Consider the following 15715-nt stretch of genomic DNA (forward strand, 5'->3'; position numbering starts at 1 on the left):
CAAGACATTCATTAATTCAAAACTCGTATTAATATATGAGCGCATATTTTATATTTGCAGTATGTTTATAGGCATATATTTCTCCATCTTATTGGGCAGGCAGCATGTAGCCCCGGACATTTCACGTCAAGTGTAATGTCCAAAAATCATTGTCAACGATCAATCAAACGATCAAAATCAACACTTTCTTTAGCCTGAACTTTAAACGTTCGAATATAGAAGCTTCCCTCTGGGTCGAAACAGGAATCGGTACATTAGCTAGTTACAGTAAAGTCCTTGCGGTGTGAAAATGAACGAGCAACTTTCTCTCAATAATATCGACAGTCTGATTTTTCAGCTTGGTGAGTTCAGTGTTTATGGAGGTGATTGTAATTTGACATTTAAATGAATGTTGCCCAACATTAGCTGCGGTGACATTAGCAAGCTAACGCTATGTGAGGATTTTAGCAAGCAAAGACAAATAGAAGTAACGTTATAAACAAATGACACATGTCATTTGTTTATAACGTTATTTTTTGTGTTTTATGTGTATTTATTTAGCTTTTCAAACTCGGGAGCTAACCCACAAGAAGAATGAACTCCACAAACAAATGAAAGGTAATTTTATGTCTGCACAATCTCAGCCTAACAGGCTAAAAAGCCACACATAAGACTTTAGTGTTTAAGTTACTTTTTTAATTTGCAAACCAATTTGGTGATTTGTCGAATTTTGTACTTACATAGAGTTTTGTGTCACATTAAAAAGTGTGTATATGTGTTTGTAAACAGTTTGCAAAGCTGACATTGCTGAGAGCAGGTCCTGCATTGAATCATTCCACAAGAAAATCAAGAACCTTGAGGAAGAAATCAGAGTGAAGCAGAGCATTGTGATACATAATAAAGAAAATGCAAAAAGGTATAAGCACTTGGTAATACACTAGCCAATCCATGATGGATCAAGGACATAATCACAATACTTGTCAGTATAATTTAATGCAGTATAATATGGGATTTCATACCTTACTGCTTGTCATCCATGTTACATTAGCATGAAGGGGACCAACAGTCTGCTTCTTCAGTATGAGCAGACGCTGAAAGCAGAATTGGAAAGTCGACAAGCCAGCTACAACAATGAGATGTGGGTTCAGTTAGTTGTGGCTTAATTATGTTTAGGCCCTCTTCTGAGTTCTTCAATAAACAAAGCTGGTTTCTCTCTTTTTTTAATCCTAACAAGGGAAGTCTCTGAGGAGAGAATTGCAAGCTACAGAAAGACATTCCAGTCACACGAAGAATGTTATTACCAAAATCCCCTGGCTCAAAAGCTCCTCAAGCTGCAGGCTGAAAAAGAGACGATTGAGTGTAGGATCAAGGTCTGTGATGAACAAATTATAATTAAACAGAAGGAGCTGGACCTTCTCACTGGTAATAAACATTTGATATTATTACTATTTAATCAGGTGAACTTTTTCCTATCTTGATACAGTCAATTTATTGTTGTCTCATCAGACCCAGCAGCCAATTGTTCTTCACCCGAGACACTGCCAGACAGGTATCTTTAATTTTTCTTATACATAACAAGAATGATGACTTTAACCCTCAGCAAGGGTTAGTTTTGTCTGATATATTCCAATTTTCTTTTTAGCATTTCTGGCCAGCAGCTCATTACTGAACCAGAGAAACAATTAGATCCTCAGATAGTGGAGAGCAGGGATTTGTCGATCTCTTCTCTTCATCTCAGCCAAACAAAGGTATTCACTTGCTATAGGTAAAAACTAATGGCATGTCAAAGTGTGAAATACTTCCATTGTATGTTTATTGTAAATATTGCCTATGTTATGTTAAAAGTTGAAGCTGTTCCTTCTTAATGAAGAGCACATAATTGGACAAACTGGTAACCTGAATTGATGTTGTAGAATGGTCACAAAGTATCCGTAAAGGAAAATGTTGGAGATGTTCATGAGGAAAAAATGGTCCAGGATAAGATAACCTGCACTTATTACTCAGAAGAAGCCAACAGTGAGCTGCGGTCATATGAACAGCTGGTTGGTAAGTAAAGAAAAGTGAATATCGGCCAAAGTACCACGTTTTTTAAGTTTTGGTTATGAACACCTAAAACTGTCAGCAAAATATTTATTCTTTCAGAACAAAGTCTGTCAGATGAGATGTACACCAGTGAGCAAGAAAAGAAAACCAAAGCACAGGACCAAGTCATGGTAACATTTGTCTGTTATACCCAGATTGACTTCAAAATGACAACTTTGCTCTGTTACTCGGGTTGTTGTTTTGCTTAGAAGATCTTTTCTGTACTGGTTTTGAAATGAACAAAAGCAAAAGTGGGTCATGGGTGTCTACCAGGTGGGATGCTTCTTATTAATGACACTGTGCCACTGTAATGGAAAATGCGAACTAGAACATCACCCATAGCTACCAAAACTTAAGCTTTAAAAGTGTCCCCATGTTTATGAAATTCAAATAACTTGCAGGAGTACTACTTTTTTTTTTTACCCCTATGGCATTGATGTGCTATATCTGGAAAACCCATTATCAATGAACAGTCTCTTTCCAGAATACATTTAATGTAACTGGGTATAATTCATAGATGTCACTGTTAAGTAGTTTTAGTTTCGAGCAAGGCTGCTAGAATATTTCCAGAATAATTACATTATGTTAATAAAACACTGTACAGTTTAATTTTTAGAATGTGATTTTTACATCAAATTATGTAATAAGTTTTATCATATTTTATCCAACAATGATAAAGTTCTGTTACTACCCTGTTTCAAAGGCTTTCATTCCTCTTTTGGGAAATCCAGTACTTTTAGACTCAAGTGTTTTCTGTATAGGAACTGCAAACCACTGGATCAGAGATAAAGCAGCCAGTGGAAGATGATGTGGAGGAAAGTGTAACCATAGGTGAAAATCAAGCAAAAAACCAAGAGGACAATGAGGGACCCACTGGTTTTCCTCCATCATCTCAAGACACTAATCAGTCCCCCCCAGCAAAAATTACAGCTGCATCGTCAAATCCAACATTCCCATTTAAGTAAGTGCTTGTCTTAAATGATTCAACTACTTGAATGAGTGTTAAGAAAGCTGCTGAGAATTGTGTCTTATGTGTTCACTTCAGCTTTAGCCCTGCCAGCTCACCACATGAAGGGACCTCTGATAGGAAATCTCCAACCTTCCTGTTCTCTTTGAACTCTGATCCTAGCACCCCCAATTTCTCTGGATTTGCATTTGATGTGGGTTCATCACAGGATGAGGTGTGGGGTAATAAAAAAGAAAAAAGAAATAACCACTTTAACGGAAATTAGTTTTCTAACTCTTAATCATTTTTGCAGGACTCCTCCTTCACTTTCCCCAGTTCCTTCTTCAGTGATAAGGTACAGCTTGTTTATTTTAACCAAACTCTATTTTAAGATTACTAGTATTCACATTACTAGAGAAAATACCATACTAGTACTCAGTTTATTTCTTTTCAGAAAGTTGCAGTTTCAAAGTCTTTAAACCGTAAGTATCAAATTATTGTCTGCTTTTGTGATGTGTGTTTCTTGCTTTAAACTAAAGTTGTTTATATAATTTGACAGGCCCTGGGTTTCTCTTTGACCAGTCAGAGCAAAGGGAAGACTTTCAGTTTTCCTTTACCTCTAAGAGCACTCACGCAACCAAGAAAGATAATAACAGGGATGACTTTCCTTTTTCATTCAACTTTTGAGAGTTAGAGGAGAAATCTCTGAAATGCCTAATAATTTTGCTTCTAAGACCAGTTCTTGGCTTATTATAGCAATGTTTTCATTTGGTGCGCAGTAAAAAATACACATTAAGGGCTTAGTAGTTGAAATTTAAGTTAAAATGAGACATTTTGCAATAGTGTTTTTCATATTTGATGTTGTGCATAAGTAGATGCTGTGTTTAACTTAATGAGTTAGGGTTAGGGTGTGTCTGATTCTGATAGCTTATTTCAATTCAACACCTTACAACGACCGTATGTTCATTAAAGTTATTATTGAATAAATGTTTATTTATATTTTACACAGAAATAAAGCATTAGTATGAATGTATAAAAACACAAGTTCATTTTTCTTAACAGATTTCCATGTTGTACGTACTGTATTTGTAGAGTTTACACTGATTAGCCACAATGTTAACACCACATGGTGGTAACTGTGTTGTGGCAGACAGGGGTCAGCATTGGTAAAAAACAAAACAAACAAAAAAAACAATGCTGGCCATAACCAACAGCTGTTGTTATACAGTGCATTGGATCTTGCTGAGTAGTAGTGGCCAGATCAGAGTGTTTATGCTGACCTCTTTCCCCCACAATATGAAAACTACTACGCAGATATAATATAGCTGATCAGAATACTTTCAAGTACATTTTTTTTACAGTGTAATAAACTGCTTCATGATATTCTGTGATGTGCTGTTCATTTTGCATTGATAAAACAAGCAGTGTTTCAGTCCCACACAGTGTAAAAAAAAGTCCTACAATTGTATTTGTGATATAAAGAAACACATGCAATTTGATTTATATATTATGTAGTAAAATTAGACAATTTTATATCACGACACATAAGCGTATCTTTTACGACTGAATTTTTCTAAATATACAAAGTCTTATTTGGCACATGAAACATCATAACATATAGTGACTACCGCATTCAATAAATTAATACTTGAATGAAGTACATTTTATATTATATACAGAAAACTCTATGATACTGACAAGTGTGTCTGCAAACACTTATAGTGGCAAAGTGAAATATAGTGGTAAAAGTTTGTAGAGAAAGGATGGACAGATAAGGGTTAAAAACCGTACAGAGTATACCATCGTTGCAGAGAAACTAGAACCCGCAGTCAATGCTAATGGAGCGTCGAGTCACATGTTTAATCTCTCCTGGAACATACTCACAGAAGCTGGTTTGGTACCTGGCCAACATTTTTAGCATTGGGCGCAGATCAAACCACCACTGTGAAGTGGGCATCCGGTGCCTGAAAAACAGATACAGTCAGTTTCAAATTATTGAGACTGAATCATATAACTGAACAGAAACTGTAAAATTTGCTTACTCAAAGTCAGTCACTTCCTTCAGTTCAGTGACAGGTGTAAATGAGATGACCTTCCTGTTGAGGCCAAGCACACATGCTGTGTCTGGGGAGGTGGCAAACACACGGCCTGGCGGGAGAAAAAGTTGAATTATTACATCAACATGTGGTTTATGCATTTGTGATCAATTTATGCGAATTATTACTTTGTCTTTCTACCTTGTCGAAAGTTTTCAGTCATTTTCTCTGAAAGCCACTGGATAGCCCTTACACCCAGCTTAGTGCCAAAATTTCTGTCAAAGGGAGAAGGTACCCCTCCCTAGAGCATGAACACACAAACTAAGTATAAATATGTTGACTCAGTCAAATCATACATGTGTGTCACTTAAATTGGCACAGGTTGGAAAGATCTCATACATTGGCTCCTCACCTGCTGAAGGTGTCCCAGCACATTGACTCTGCAGTCAAAGATGCCCTTTCCTTCAGAAGAATATAGCTTGTGGATGAAATCTGTGGTGTAGTTCGCATGGCAATTTTCATTCCTGTAATGTCAGAGAAAATGTTAAAAAACTTGATTTATTACAAATTCTTTTAGCAATGTTATGTGGTCGGTCAGTCCACTTAAGGTAAATGCATCGAAATGTCTAGTTAGTTTACTACTATAAATGTGCAAACTACAGTAATTCCCATATAGCTTTACATTGTTCTTTGTAAATGATAAACTCACATCCTAAGCTAGAAAGAGCTTTTATTAGTGCCTCCCTGATCCAAAAATTATATATTCAAGGTCCCAGACATCTGATATTTCCTCATTTGTAGCAAGTGAACACACTATTGCCTTTGTTTGTATCTTTTACATAAAGTAACAGTGTTGTGTGATGAGCACAAGGGGCAGCCTCTGCCTCTCGGTGGCATTCATAAGGTGTAAGGCACCCGTGTTTTCAAAAATGGTCCCAGGCAACCGTCCATGCTGCAGACTCACCACCCATCACCAACAGAACTCAAATCTCCCTGAAATCCCTTTTTTTTTTAGGGTAAGATGTCTGAATATTATGTGCTACTATAAACATCAAGCAGTAGCAAAAAGACTGAATACAGATGAAAAGTTGCATTGACACCTTTTTTGGCAAGAGCAACAAGCATTGCAGGAGAATCTAAATTAGAGTTTTGTACCTCAGTACTAGACCCCGCTGAATGTCTTTCTTCATTTTTTCAGCTAAATGCTGCACATTAGTCTGTCAAAAGGTCAGAGACAGAAACTGAGCATTAAAGATAAAACAAAAGAACAAATTTCTTTCTTTATTTTGGTCTTACCGTCAAGTCATGGATATTGAAGGGGTCTTCAAAGATGTAGACTGCATCAGCACCCACAGCTATGCCAGTGGAGGTTGCCAGATATCCACAGAATCCACCCATAGTCTCCACCACAAACACCCGTCTCTTGGTCCCAGTGGCAGACTGCTTGATCTTGTCACAACTCTGATAAGGACATTGATATAGTAATGTTAAAAGAACATTGTGTCCATTTTTTTGTCCTTATGGCTTATCCTGTGAGTTCAGGGCCCTTCCTGACGCAACCCTCACCAATTTCTACCAGGCTTGGGACCAGCGCTGCACGGCTAGGGATTGGCTGTTGGGGGTTCAGTGTCTTGCCCTTCAACATGTGGTCGGGAAGAGCTTGCCGGGAAGCTCCGAGCCTATGGTCGGTAGGCGGCCACTGGCGCCTCTTCTAGTTACTTCACTCATACTGTATCTAAACTATAGAGCTCACTATGCTGTGTCTAGAAGTATCAAAAGACAGACTAGAAAGGAGTTTACTGAGAGGACAGCTTCTCCTCATAGGATTTTTTCAAAAAAGAATTGTTTTATTGTGCTTTTTAGTTGCAGTGCTTAGTACTGAAATAGTAAAGATACAAACTACAGAGTTCAAAGTCTAAAACAGCAGATAATATTATAGGTTTTTTTTTAACTTAATGCAGCCTCTACCCTACTTAAACCCAAAATATCAAAGTGACATTGGTAACGTGACATCTGCATTACCTCCATGGCAGCATTGACAGCAGTGTCTGTTCCCAGGCTGAAGTCAGTTCCAGGCACGTTGTTGCTGATGGTGGCAGGGATTACACACATGGGAATCCGGAGCTCCTCGTAGCGATTCCGAGCTTCAAACAGCTGTAGCACACCTTCATACCCCTTTAAAAAGTGTTACATTGAAGACCACTGAGATGGAACACTGACATCAGGAAGTAATACATTAAATACACATCACCAATACTCAAATACCTCAAAACCTCCAATTACAAGCAGAGCTGAGATGCCGAACTTGGTGATGGTTTCTACAATCTTTCCCATGTTTTGGTCAGGAAGAGTTCTTAAAAAGAAGACATACCAACATTAAAAATCACTTGAAGGGTCACTCCGCTAATTTTCTAGTCAGTGACAGTACTAAACAGCCTGCAACAAACAGCTGCTCAGCTTAGGATCTCAGCTTTGTATTTGGTAAGAAAAAAGAAAAAAAGTCGAGAAATGTCCACAAATGTTTTAGTTTATTGTAAAAGTGTATTTCTGGATAACCTTGAAAATTGAGGTAAATTAAGTTACTTCCGAAATTCATACTAAAATCATATAAATCCAAATTGCTGTGGCACAGGTGCAGTCCTTTATTTCCCCAAATTCTTGGACAATACACTGACAGATGTCCTAAAACAGCAGTAAAACAGCACTGGCAGTGTAATATAAAGTCGTCATACCGTCTTACTATATCCACTACTGTATATGATTTTTTAAAAATTCACCAATTCCCCCATCTGTATGGACAGTTAAAGTGCTCTTAAGAATAGTTAAACCTATTCATCTTATTGTACTCACCGTTTTGTCCCCAGCAGTGAGCCTCCTTGCCCTGTCCATCCAGCCACACCGTGCCATTCCATCTTAAAAACCTGCCAACAGAGAGAAGTCAGGTCAGAATAGTTTCCTATCTGCAGTAAAGCTAAAGATATAGAAGGACTTACCGCTCCATTGGCAAGTCCCTGAAATCCATCATGGACACCGTAAACCTTGTGTCCATTAGCAATTGCTAATCTCACAGCTGACCTCACTGCTGCATTCATCCCTGCAGCTGGAGCTCCCACATTTAAAATAGCCAAAGAGAAGTTACTCTGGCGGAGACAGATATCATTAATAAGCCCGTGAGTTTAACTTTTATTTGTGTGGTAATTTGAAGGTGAGACTTACTTCATACTGGCTAGGCTTGTGGAAAGCAAGAAGCTTATAAATATTCCAGTTGTTCTCAAAGCTCCTAAAAGAAAACCATTCGTTTTAGCTATGACTTTCACTGAAAAAAAAATAATAAATTATGGGCACAATCAAATGAATAGATGTTAAACATACATCAAGAAATTTTTGCTTAACTGGTTATAAATGATGGAGTACAACAATTCAATATCAGCTCTTACCCTCCACGCAGTTGCACAGCCTCATCAAATCTCTTCTCATTCATGGCCGTTTGCACCAACTTAGTCTGTAAGCAATGGTAAAAAGTTGAAAGAACCTACTGTTTATCTGCATGGCTAATAAAATCAATTCTTAGAGGATGTGAGAGACATTTACCAATTCCACACACTCCATCAGAGGCAGACGGACAGTGTGGTTACCTGACAGGCCAATGACACAGGCGGGGGTGTCAGGGGAGGCCTCCAGCAGGGCAACCACTGCCTCCACACCCAACTTAGAGCTCTGCAAACATAAAGGTGAACATGCATTTATACATACACTGATAGTGACAATTGGTGACTATCTCCTCAGAATTAATAATCACGTCTTGTTTGGGTGATCATTATGTTGTGGTTATCATTTGTACTAATACATGTCCTCACTGGTCGATCTATTAGGTACACCTGTACAATGGAATGCAATCCAAAACAGAAGTTCCGCCATGAATTCTACTTTTACAAGATTATAAAAATTTCTCAATTTTTAAGTAAAAACTGTCAGAAAAGTGATAATTCTTCAATGTGTTTATTACTGAGGTCACAGTGGGTGGCAGAGTCATGTTTTGACCACCTTATTAAAAATGAATGAGGGGGCCAAAACTTTAAAACCACCTCTTAATAAAATGCACTCCAGCCAGTGAGCGTATGTTTAGAAACTACACAGTGTAAAATATATACTCATAAATAAATTTTATTTTCAAGATCTGGATTTGTAATATGCGATTTTTTTTTTTAATTTATAACATAAAAAAATTATCTCAGTATCTTTTCTGACAACACTGCAATTATCAAGCTGTCCACAATATCAACATGATGCTGAGTTGGTTGTAGTCAATATTAGGACATTTTATTGTTTATTGCAGCACTAATACAATAGCCACTTACAGCTAAGCAAAAATGAGAAATTGCAAAACAACTGCATTGTTGTGTTACTGTACTGTTTGTGATTCAGTTGGGGCACTGTTTGGCTTCAACATCTACCTATATATTTTTATTTTGTATTTTTTTTGTCCTTGCGGCTTATCCCCCTGAGTTCAGGGTCGCCACAGCGGACTATGGTCCGCATGTTGATTTGGTACAGTTTTTACGCCAGATGCCCTTCCTGACGCAACCCTCCCCAATTTCTACCGGGCTTGGACCAACACTGCACAGCTGGGGATAGGAATGGGCTGTTAGGGGTTCAGTATCTTGCCCAGAGACAACATATAGCTGGGACCAGGGATCGAACCACTGACCCTGTGGTCCGTGAACTACTTCCTTACCAACTGAGTTACAGCCGCCCATATCAATAGTGCAACATCATATCAAAATAACATCATTCAACATAACATCAACCTAAATGATTAACAATTGCTAATCTGCTGACCAGATGTTTACCACTGGTAAATTTTCTACTACTATGGCAGTTTATATCTGCAGTATACACAATAAAAGGGACTACTGCTGATATACACAATTCATATTAACTATTTATTTTAAATTTTTTTGCCAACTCACCAGTATTCTGTCAAATGCTGAGGGAGTTCCTCCTCGCTGAACATGGCCGAGTACTGTCACTCTGGTGTCATAACCCAACCTCTTTATCACAAGCTTCAGGTAGACATGGAGGTATTTTAGTGTATTATGGGTTTGTCATTAAGCAGGTAATCACAGCAGATAGTTTTGATTACTACAAACATTTGAACACGGAACTGCATTGTTTTCAGATAGTTATACTTGTTAATTTTTAATAATAGTTTCACACAAACTACCTCATGAGTCAGTGATCGGCTGCTACACACATTTTGAACAGTCATCAATCATCGACGGTCCTTAAATTCTAAACTTACATCTCTGATGTAAGTTGAGGAGATGGGCTTGCCATTTAGGTCGATGGCTCCTTCTGCGACAATAATTATGTTCAGCCTGGACCCCTTAACGCGGCTCTGGATGTAAACAAACACATAAGTTAGTAAGTCGGTATGAACAATCCTCCTTATAGTCACAGGCAATTGAGCCTCTTCCTGAACTGCTTGTAGATCAATACAGTATATTTAAAACACTATAAACCATTATATTTGATGACCATTTATATTCATAGACACCCATGCCCTTGTGGTACAGTCTCAAGTATACACCCATACAGTTTTGGCTAGTTTTCGTGTTATACCCCCTCTAGACGGGAACACATAAGGTCCTCCCATCCCTCCTGTGGAGGAGCCTCTGGAATAAAGAGCCAGTCTGCCCCAGATGCCAGTGCTGCCACCAAGGCAAGATATCTAAAATAAATGCACAGATTAAGATTTTTTTAATTCAGTGTCTGTAATTAAATGGTATTAGAATTAAGGGTAAGTGTTACTTACCCACAGTGGCGCCCCATGACTTCCAGAACAAAAGTTCGCTGGTGGCTGTAGGAGGTGGAAAACACATTATTCAAACAATATAAAAAACTTTTGCTGCAACTATGAGAGTGTACACACAGAGAAAGGTATGCTGTGTCTATTCATGAAAGCAAGCCTAGGCAGGCTCACAGAGGCAGCTGGAATACAACAAAGCTTGAATTCAATCATCATTCGATAAACACTGTCATTACTTGAGACCTGTATAAATATACATTAGGATAAGTCTGATGATGGACTGCTACTAACAATTATTTTCCTTATCACTAACAATGTGTTTATCAATGTGTTCATTAAATCATTTTTTGGGTGAAATCGCCAAATATGCTCATGCTCATTTGACTGAGCCTGTCGTGTCTGATGCTAATGTGCACTGTCTAATATTGCTTGTAAATACTGCATCTGCTTGGTCCATTTAGGAACCACCGCGTCCTCACATCTTCTTATTCTGTAAATGGTTTACTGACAATTACTGAACAAATTGAATGATACCTTGATCTGTGAAGGAAAATCACTTTATTGAAACACCAGCTGCTTCAGTGTTGTCACTGCTCAGTATCACACAGTGTCTGACCTTTGTGCAGTGGTCATGATGGCATCAGTTATCTCCATGATACGGTGCAGAGCAGAATCGGCTCCAATGGTCATGTCTGTGCCGCAGAAGTCATTGTCTATTGAGCCCACGAGCCCCACGATGTTCAAATGATCGTGCCGCTTGGCCAGAGTGTCTGTGATCCTTCCTGATCACAAACATGTACAAAATGTTTGAGATGTTGTACTTGTTACTTAATCATAATGACACAAAAATTTAGAGTTATTTAAAATTACAAATGGTTTAATGTAATTTTATTTGCCTTATTGTTTCCAACATGAGTACAAAATACAGCTAAACTAGATTTTGAGGCTTTTTGATTCTTGAGAGGGCTTTACCTTTCTTTACGAGCTCAGCCAGCAGACTGCTCCACTCACTGCGGAAGATGTTGGCTCCGGTAAGGCTGCCATCTCCACCGCACACACACAGGTTGGTGACGCCTTTCTTCACGAGGTTGAAGGCAGCAGCAAGCCTGCCCTCACGAGTTGTAAAGGCCTTGCACCGGGCACTACCTATCACAGTCCCACCCTGCAAAACAGACATTATATAACACATCACAAAATAATTAATCTATGGCAGACATGATGTTGTGATCTGTCAGTGAACAATACCAAACTCTCACACTTTTGTAAGTCACTTTGATGTTAAATCTGCAGTTCACCTGAGGTCTGTAAAGCTCACTCTTATAAAAGATTGACTTTTAGGACATAATTCCTAGAGCATGAATCAAGTCTGCCACAAATTACAGTACAATTACTGTCACTGACATGATCCTTATGACTGGGGATCAGATGTTTGGGAACCAGTGCTATAGAGAATCTGGACTTATCTGGACACAATAGGTAATGCAGGTTATATACAATCGAAAATTTTAATTAGAACAAGTAGCACATGCCATTCAACAGATCTGCTGCTGCATAAGTTTAAGTAATTCAAACAGGACAGTGAGACTTATTATTCAACTGCAGCCATGCAGCCAGGCCCGCCACCAGGTTATTAACACTATTAGAAAAACAGAGAGAACAGATGAAAGGAAAGGCATGAAATAATACAATTCCTACTAAAACACCAGAAAAACAATAAGAATTATGAATTTTAATACAGTTACAGCACACTGGGACTTTTTAACAGAAGAGGTTTAACATATCACTGTAGAAATATTTGGAATAAAATAAACTGTCTGAATTGCATGCAGCTTTCAAGTCTGACTGGGAAACTTGAATACAATGCATGTAACAGTCTGTCTAGTCAAAACTGAAATATATATTACCATGGTTTATATTAAACGTGAGTATATTATTGTATTATTACAGGTACGTTTACAACAGCTGTGGCTAAAGATAATACAGTATTTTAACCTACCAGCTGGATGATGTTGGTCACACTGTGCCAGTGGGCCAGTTTGATGTTGTCTCCTCCATCCACCAGGCCCTGGTATCCCTAAAGTGGGATTTCAAAATCATGTGAAAGGTCAATATAGTACAAACAACATCTGTGTTTATGTCTGTCAAGCAAGTATAAAGGACTGTTTAGTAGGGTCACATTAATACAAACAGAAGGAAATAGCTTGTTTACCTCATAAATAAGATAGACCTTGGCCCCCACATAAATGCCCATTCGGGTCACAGCTCGCACAGCAGCATTCATCCCTGAGTCAAGAACAGTTACACAAGAGTATAATTCTGGCTCTTAAGTCATTACACAAAAGATGTTACTCCATAAACTTGCATGAGCAAAATCAAACACTTTTGAGGAAATTACTTCTTAATCAGTTATTTGGCAAAGGGACTATCCACCCTGTGGTAACCTCAGTAACCTTTGACAGCTCATGAAACCAATGATGGATGGTGTACTTTGGCTCTTTACTCAAGTAAAACTTGCAATAACAGTTTCTGAGAACTCTGTTGCAAGTTAATGTCGTGCATTCATAACTATTCATTTGTAAAATGTAGTTATTACTAAAGTAAAAAGTGTTATCAAAAATATACTACACAGGAGTGTGTATATGTGTGTGTGTGTGTATATACAGACACACACACACACACAAACACTTACTCATAAATTTGGCTCATTTCGGAATAATGTATATAATTTTTATTTTAATTTTAACAACTGGTATACATAATAAACTGCTGGGTGGGATGTTGAAATAACCAGAGGTAGTTATCATACTATTTAACACACAAGATATTATTATATTATTTTATCTTACATATTCAATATTAGGTGATTTCATAATTACTTGATTAATAGTATTAAACTGAATCAGCAAAGTAATAGTCTAAACAAAATGACTGCATAAATGTAGGAGTAAAACGTGCAATATTTCACTCCTCAGAAGTATTAGAGCAGATCTTTAAGTAGCATAAATATTTTAAAAAAGTAAAAATAGCACCTCAAATTGTACTTATTTAATAAGGATACAAATAGCTTTGCTCCCCACCGCTGTAAGCTACATATTGCAAGTTCTGTATTTTTGCAGCCCCAACATGACCTTTGACCCATGAGCACAAATATGCAGCTTATGGAGCTGACACCGTCCAGCTGCCATTTTGATGATGTTTACAAACTTTCTATAAACGAAGTGCCCTCCGTTCTTCCATATACAAAAACACACGTATTATAACGCCCTGCATACACACACATGCTACCAACTGCATTCTAATGACCGCCTGGTTGACTTTCGTGTCACCTTGTGCATCGCCACCGCTGGTCAGCACCGCTATGGCCCGACCAGCTCCCGTCATCTTCAGCTTTTCCAAGTCCACCAAGGACATTTTGAACTTCTCGTTGTAAAACAACAAAACTTTGCAAAAAGAGACAGACAGGTAAAACTTCAGAGTTCCGTGCCGTAACTCCAGTGGACGTCCAGATGTCGCTTCCTCGTTGGCAGCAGGTTAAGACATGCAGCACTCCCACTTCGCCTCCTTTGGACTCCGCCCTGCCCAAAGGAGCGCTCGTTGAGTACAATGTGCGTTTATTTCAGGACCCCGCACCGCCCGGAAACCACTTTACCTCCCTATCTTTGTTTTCAAATATTAACGCCGCCCAGTCGCTGAACGCCGAGGTTTGCAACAGAGGAAAAGCTCATTGACACGTACAACACGAAATCCTGACAGCTGGTATAATTGGGATAATTATACCGAGAGCACAACCCACGGATTTTATGTAATTATAGCTACAAATTAGTGTATATACACACACACGTTTTATTAGAGACTGAGATGCCCAGCGCACTGTAGTTAAAAGTGGCGCCATTTAACCTGCTGCTTACATCACTACATAGGGTTTACAATCCAATATCATGCACTTTTGTGCTTAATTCTTTATTATGTAATTTGTTCTATAAAAATTAAATGCACAACTTTTAGTTGTGACAGAATATTCATATACTGCTATTTAAATTTTTACTTAAGTACAGTGTAATTAATGTCCTTGTTATTTCTAGTTTGTGCTAATTAAATCATTTAGAGTTATGTATACATAATATATGTTATATGCTTTGAATATTGTAAATGTTAATAAATAATTGGTGTTTAAATATATATTTTTAAATAATGTTGTGCTTGGGGATGATTCTCAGCTGGAAGGGATGAGGGTTTGTCCTGGGAAAGAAATTAACTTGGTAGGTTTGGTTAGGCCCACAGGCACATTTTGTTAAAGATAAAGGGTAAGTGGCCTGCAATTATATAACACTATACTATACTACACTTGTCTACCTTACAGCAGTAAGGTAGACAAGTGTACCAACTCAAAGCACTTTACATTGCTTTTCATTCACCCATTTGCACTCACAATCACACCCATGGGGGAGCTGCTATGCAGCTGGCCTACACTCACCGGGAGCAACTAAGCTGAAGTTCAGTCACTTTGATATGTGACCAGAGATCAACCAATAACCCTTGGATTGATGGACGACTGTTTTACCTCTTAAGCCACAGTTGCCCAGTCAATAAATGAGTAGCTGCAATTTGTAAAATATGAGATGTGCAATATTGTGGCAATTCACTCACCTTTGATGCGCTACCTTTCCAGGTCATCCAGGCCAGAAGAGTCATTGGGTCACCGAAACATAATTTTAAAGTTTCTGGGAGGCGTCAAGTGTTGATTAGTGACAAACTGACCTGAATATAAATTTAGGTAGTTTTAAATGATAGTGTAAACATATAAAGAAACATTTTAATATAAAATTGTCTTATCTTTAGTAAATGCTCAGATCAGACTCCACT

At 38.1% G+C, this 15715-nt stretch overlaps 2 protein-coding genes across 3 annotated transcripts; one reads left to right on the forward strand and one right to left on the reverse strand.

The window, feature by feature from the left end:
* The first annotated feature begins 16 nt into the window (after window positions 1–16).
* LOC137133437 (protein SIX6OS1) lies at window positions 17–3881 on the forward strand. Its single transcript, XM_067517094.1, has 14 exons — window positions 17–341; window positions 541–597; window positions 769–895; window positions 1028–1117; window positions 1214–1401; window positions 1486–1528; window positions 1622–1727; window positions 1893–2025; window positions 2122–2192; window positions 2823–3022; window positions 3107–3242; window positions 3321–3362; window positions 3462–3489; window positions 3567–3881. The coding sequence occupies exons 1-14, from the start codon at window positions 290–292 to the stop codon at window positions 3692–3694; spliced, it is 1401 nt and encodes a 466-aa protein (XP_067373195.1). The 5' UTR covers window positions 17–289; the 3' UTR covers window positions 3695–3881.
* A 730-nt stretch (window positions 3882–4611) lies between these two features.
* On the reverse strand, window positions 4612–14432 carry pfkla (phosphofructokinase, liver a). 2 transcript variants are annotated; one of them, XM_067517091.1, is made up of 22 exons: window positions 14179–14431; window positions 13062–13135; window positions 12849–12926; window positions 11825–12014; window positions 11469–11634; window positions 10859–10903; window positions 10666–10774; window positions 10346–10441; window positions 10014–10106; window positions 8635–8760; window positions 8481–8545; window positions 8260–8323; window positions 8037–8183; window positions 7894–7964; window positions 7309–7396; window positions 7066–7218; window positions 6340–6504; window positions 6199–6260; window positions 5456–5567; window positions 5245–5344; window positions 5050–5155; window positions 4612–4971 (listed from the first exon to the last, which is right to left on the reverse strand). In XM_067517091.1, the coding sequence occupies exons 1-22, from the start codon at window positions 14261–14263 to the stop codon at window positions 4824–4826; spliced, it is 2343 nt and encodes a 780-aa protein (XP_067373192.1). In that variant the 5' UTR covers window positions 14264–14431; the 3' UTR covers window positions 4612–4823. The 2 variants fall into 2 exon arrangements, with proteins under 2 accessions (XP_067373192.1, XP_067373194.1); XM_067517093.1 differs by lacking the exons at window positions 4612–4971; window positions 5050–5155; window positions 5245–5344; window positions 6199–6260 and having other exon boundaries at window positions 14179–14432.
* Between the last annotated feature and the right edge of the window lie 1283 nt (window positions 14433–15715).

This window comes from Channa argus, chromosome 9, assembly GCF_033026475.1.
Source record: "Channa argus isolate prfri chromosome 9, Channa argus male v1.0, whole genome shotgun sequence".
NCBI classification, from domain to species: Eukaryota; Metazoa; Chordata; class Actinopteri; order Anabantiformes; family Channidae; genus Channa; species Channa argus.

What these genes read in the sequence shown, in the direction of transcription:
- LOC137133437 (XM_067517094.1), top strand. Translation starts at nt 290, where the DNA reads ATGAACGAGCAACTTTCTCTCAATAATATCGACAGTCTGATTTTTCAG. An exon ending in GCCAGCTACAACAATGAGAT is followed by an intron (nt 1,118 to 1,213) that starts GTGGGTTCAGTT and finishes AATCCTAACAAG; the next exon opens with GGAAGTCTCTGAGGAGAGAA. An exon ending in GGAGCTGGACCTTCTCACTG is followed by an intron (nt 1,402 to 1,485) that starts GTAATAAACATT and finishes TTGTCTCATCAG; the next exon opens with ACCCAGCAGCCAATTGTTCT.
- pfkla (XM_067517091.1), bottom strand. Translation starts at nt 14,263, where the DNA reads ATGTCCTTGGTGGACTTGGAAAAGCTGAAGATGACGGGAGCTGGTCGG. An exon ending in ATCATGACCACTGCACAAAG is followed by an intron (nt 10,904 to 11,468) that starts GTCAGACACTGT and finishes CACCTCCTACAG; the next exon opens with CCACCAGCGAACTTTTGTTC. An exon ending in GCTGTGCAACTGCGTGGAGG is followed by an intron (nt 8,324 to 8,480) that starts GTAAGAGCTGAT and finishes GTTTTCTTTTAG; the next exon opens with GAGCTTTGAGAACAACTGGA.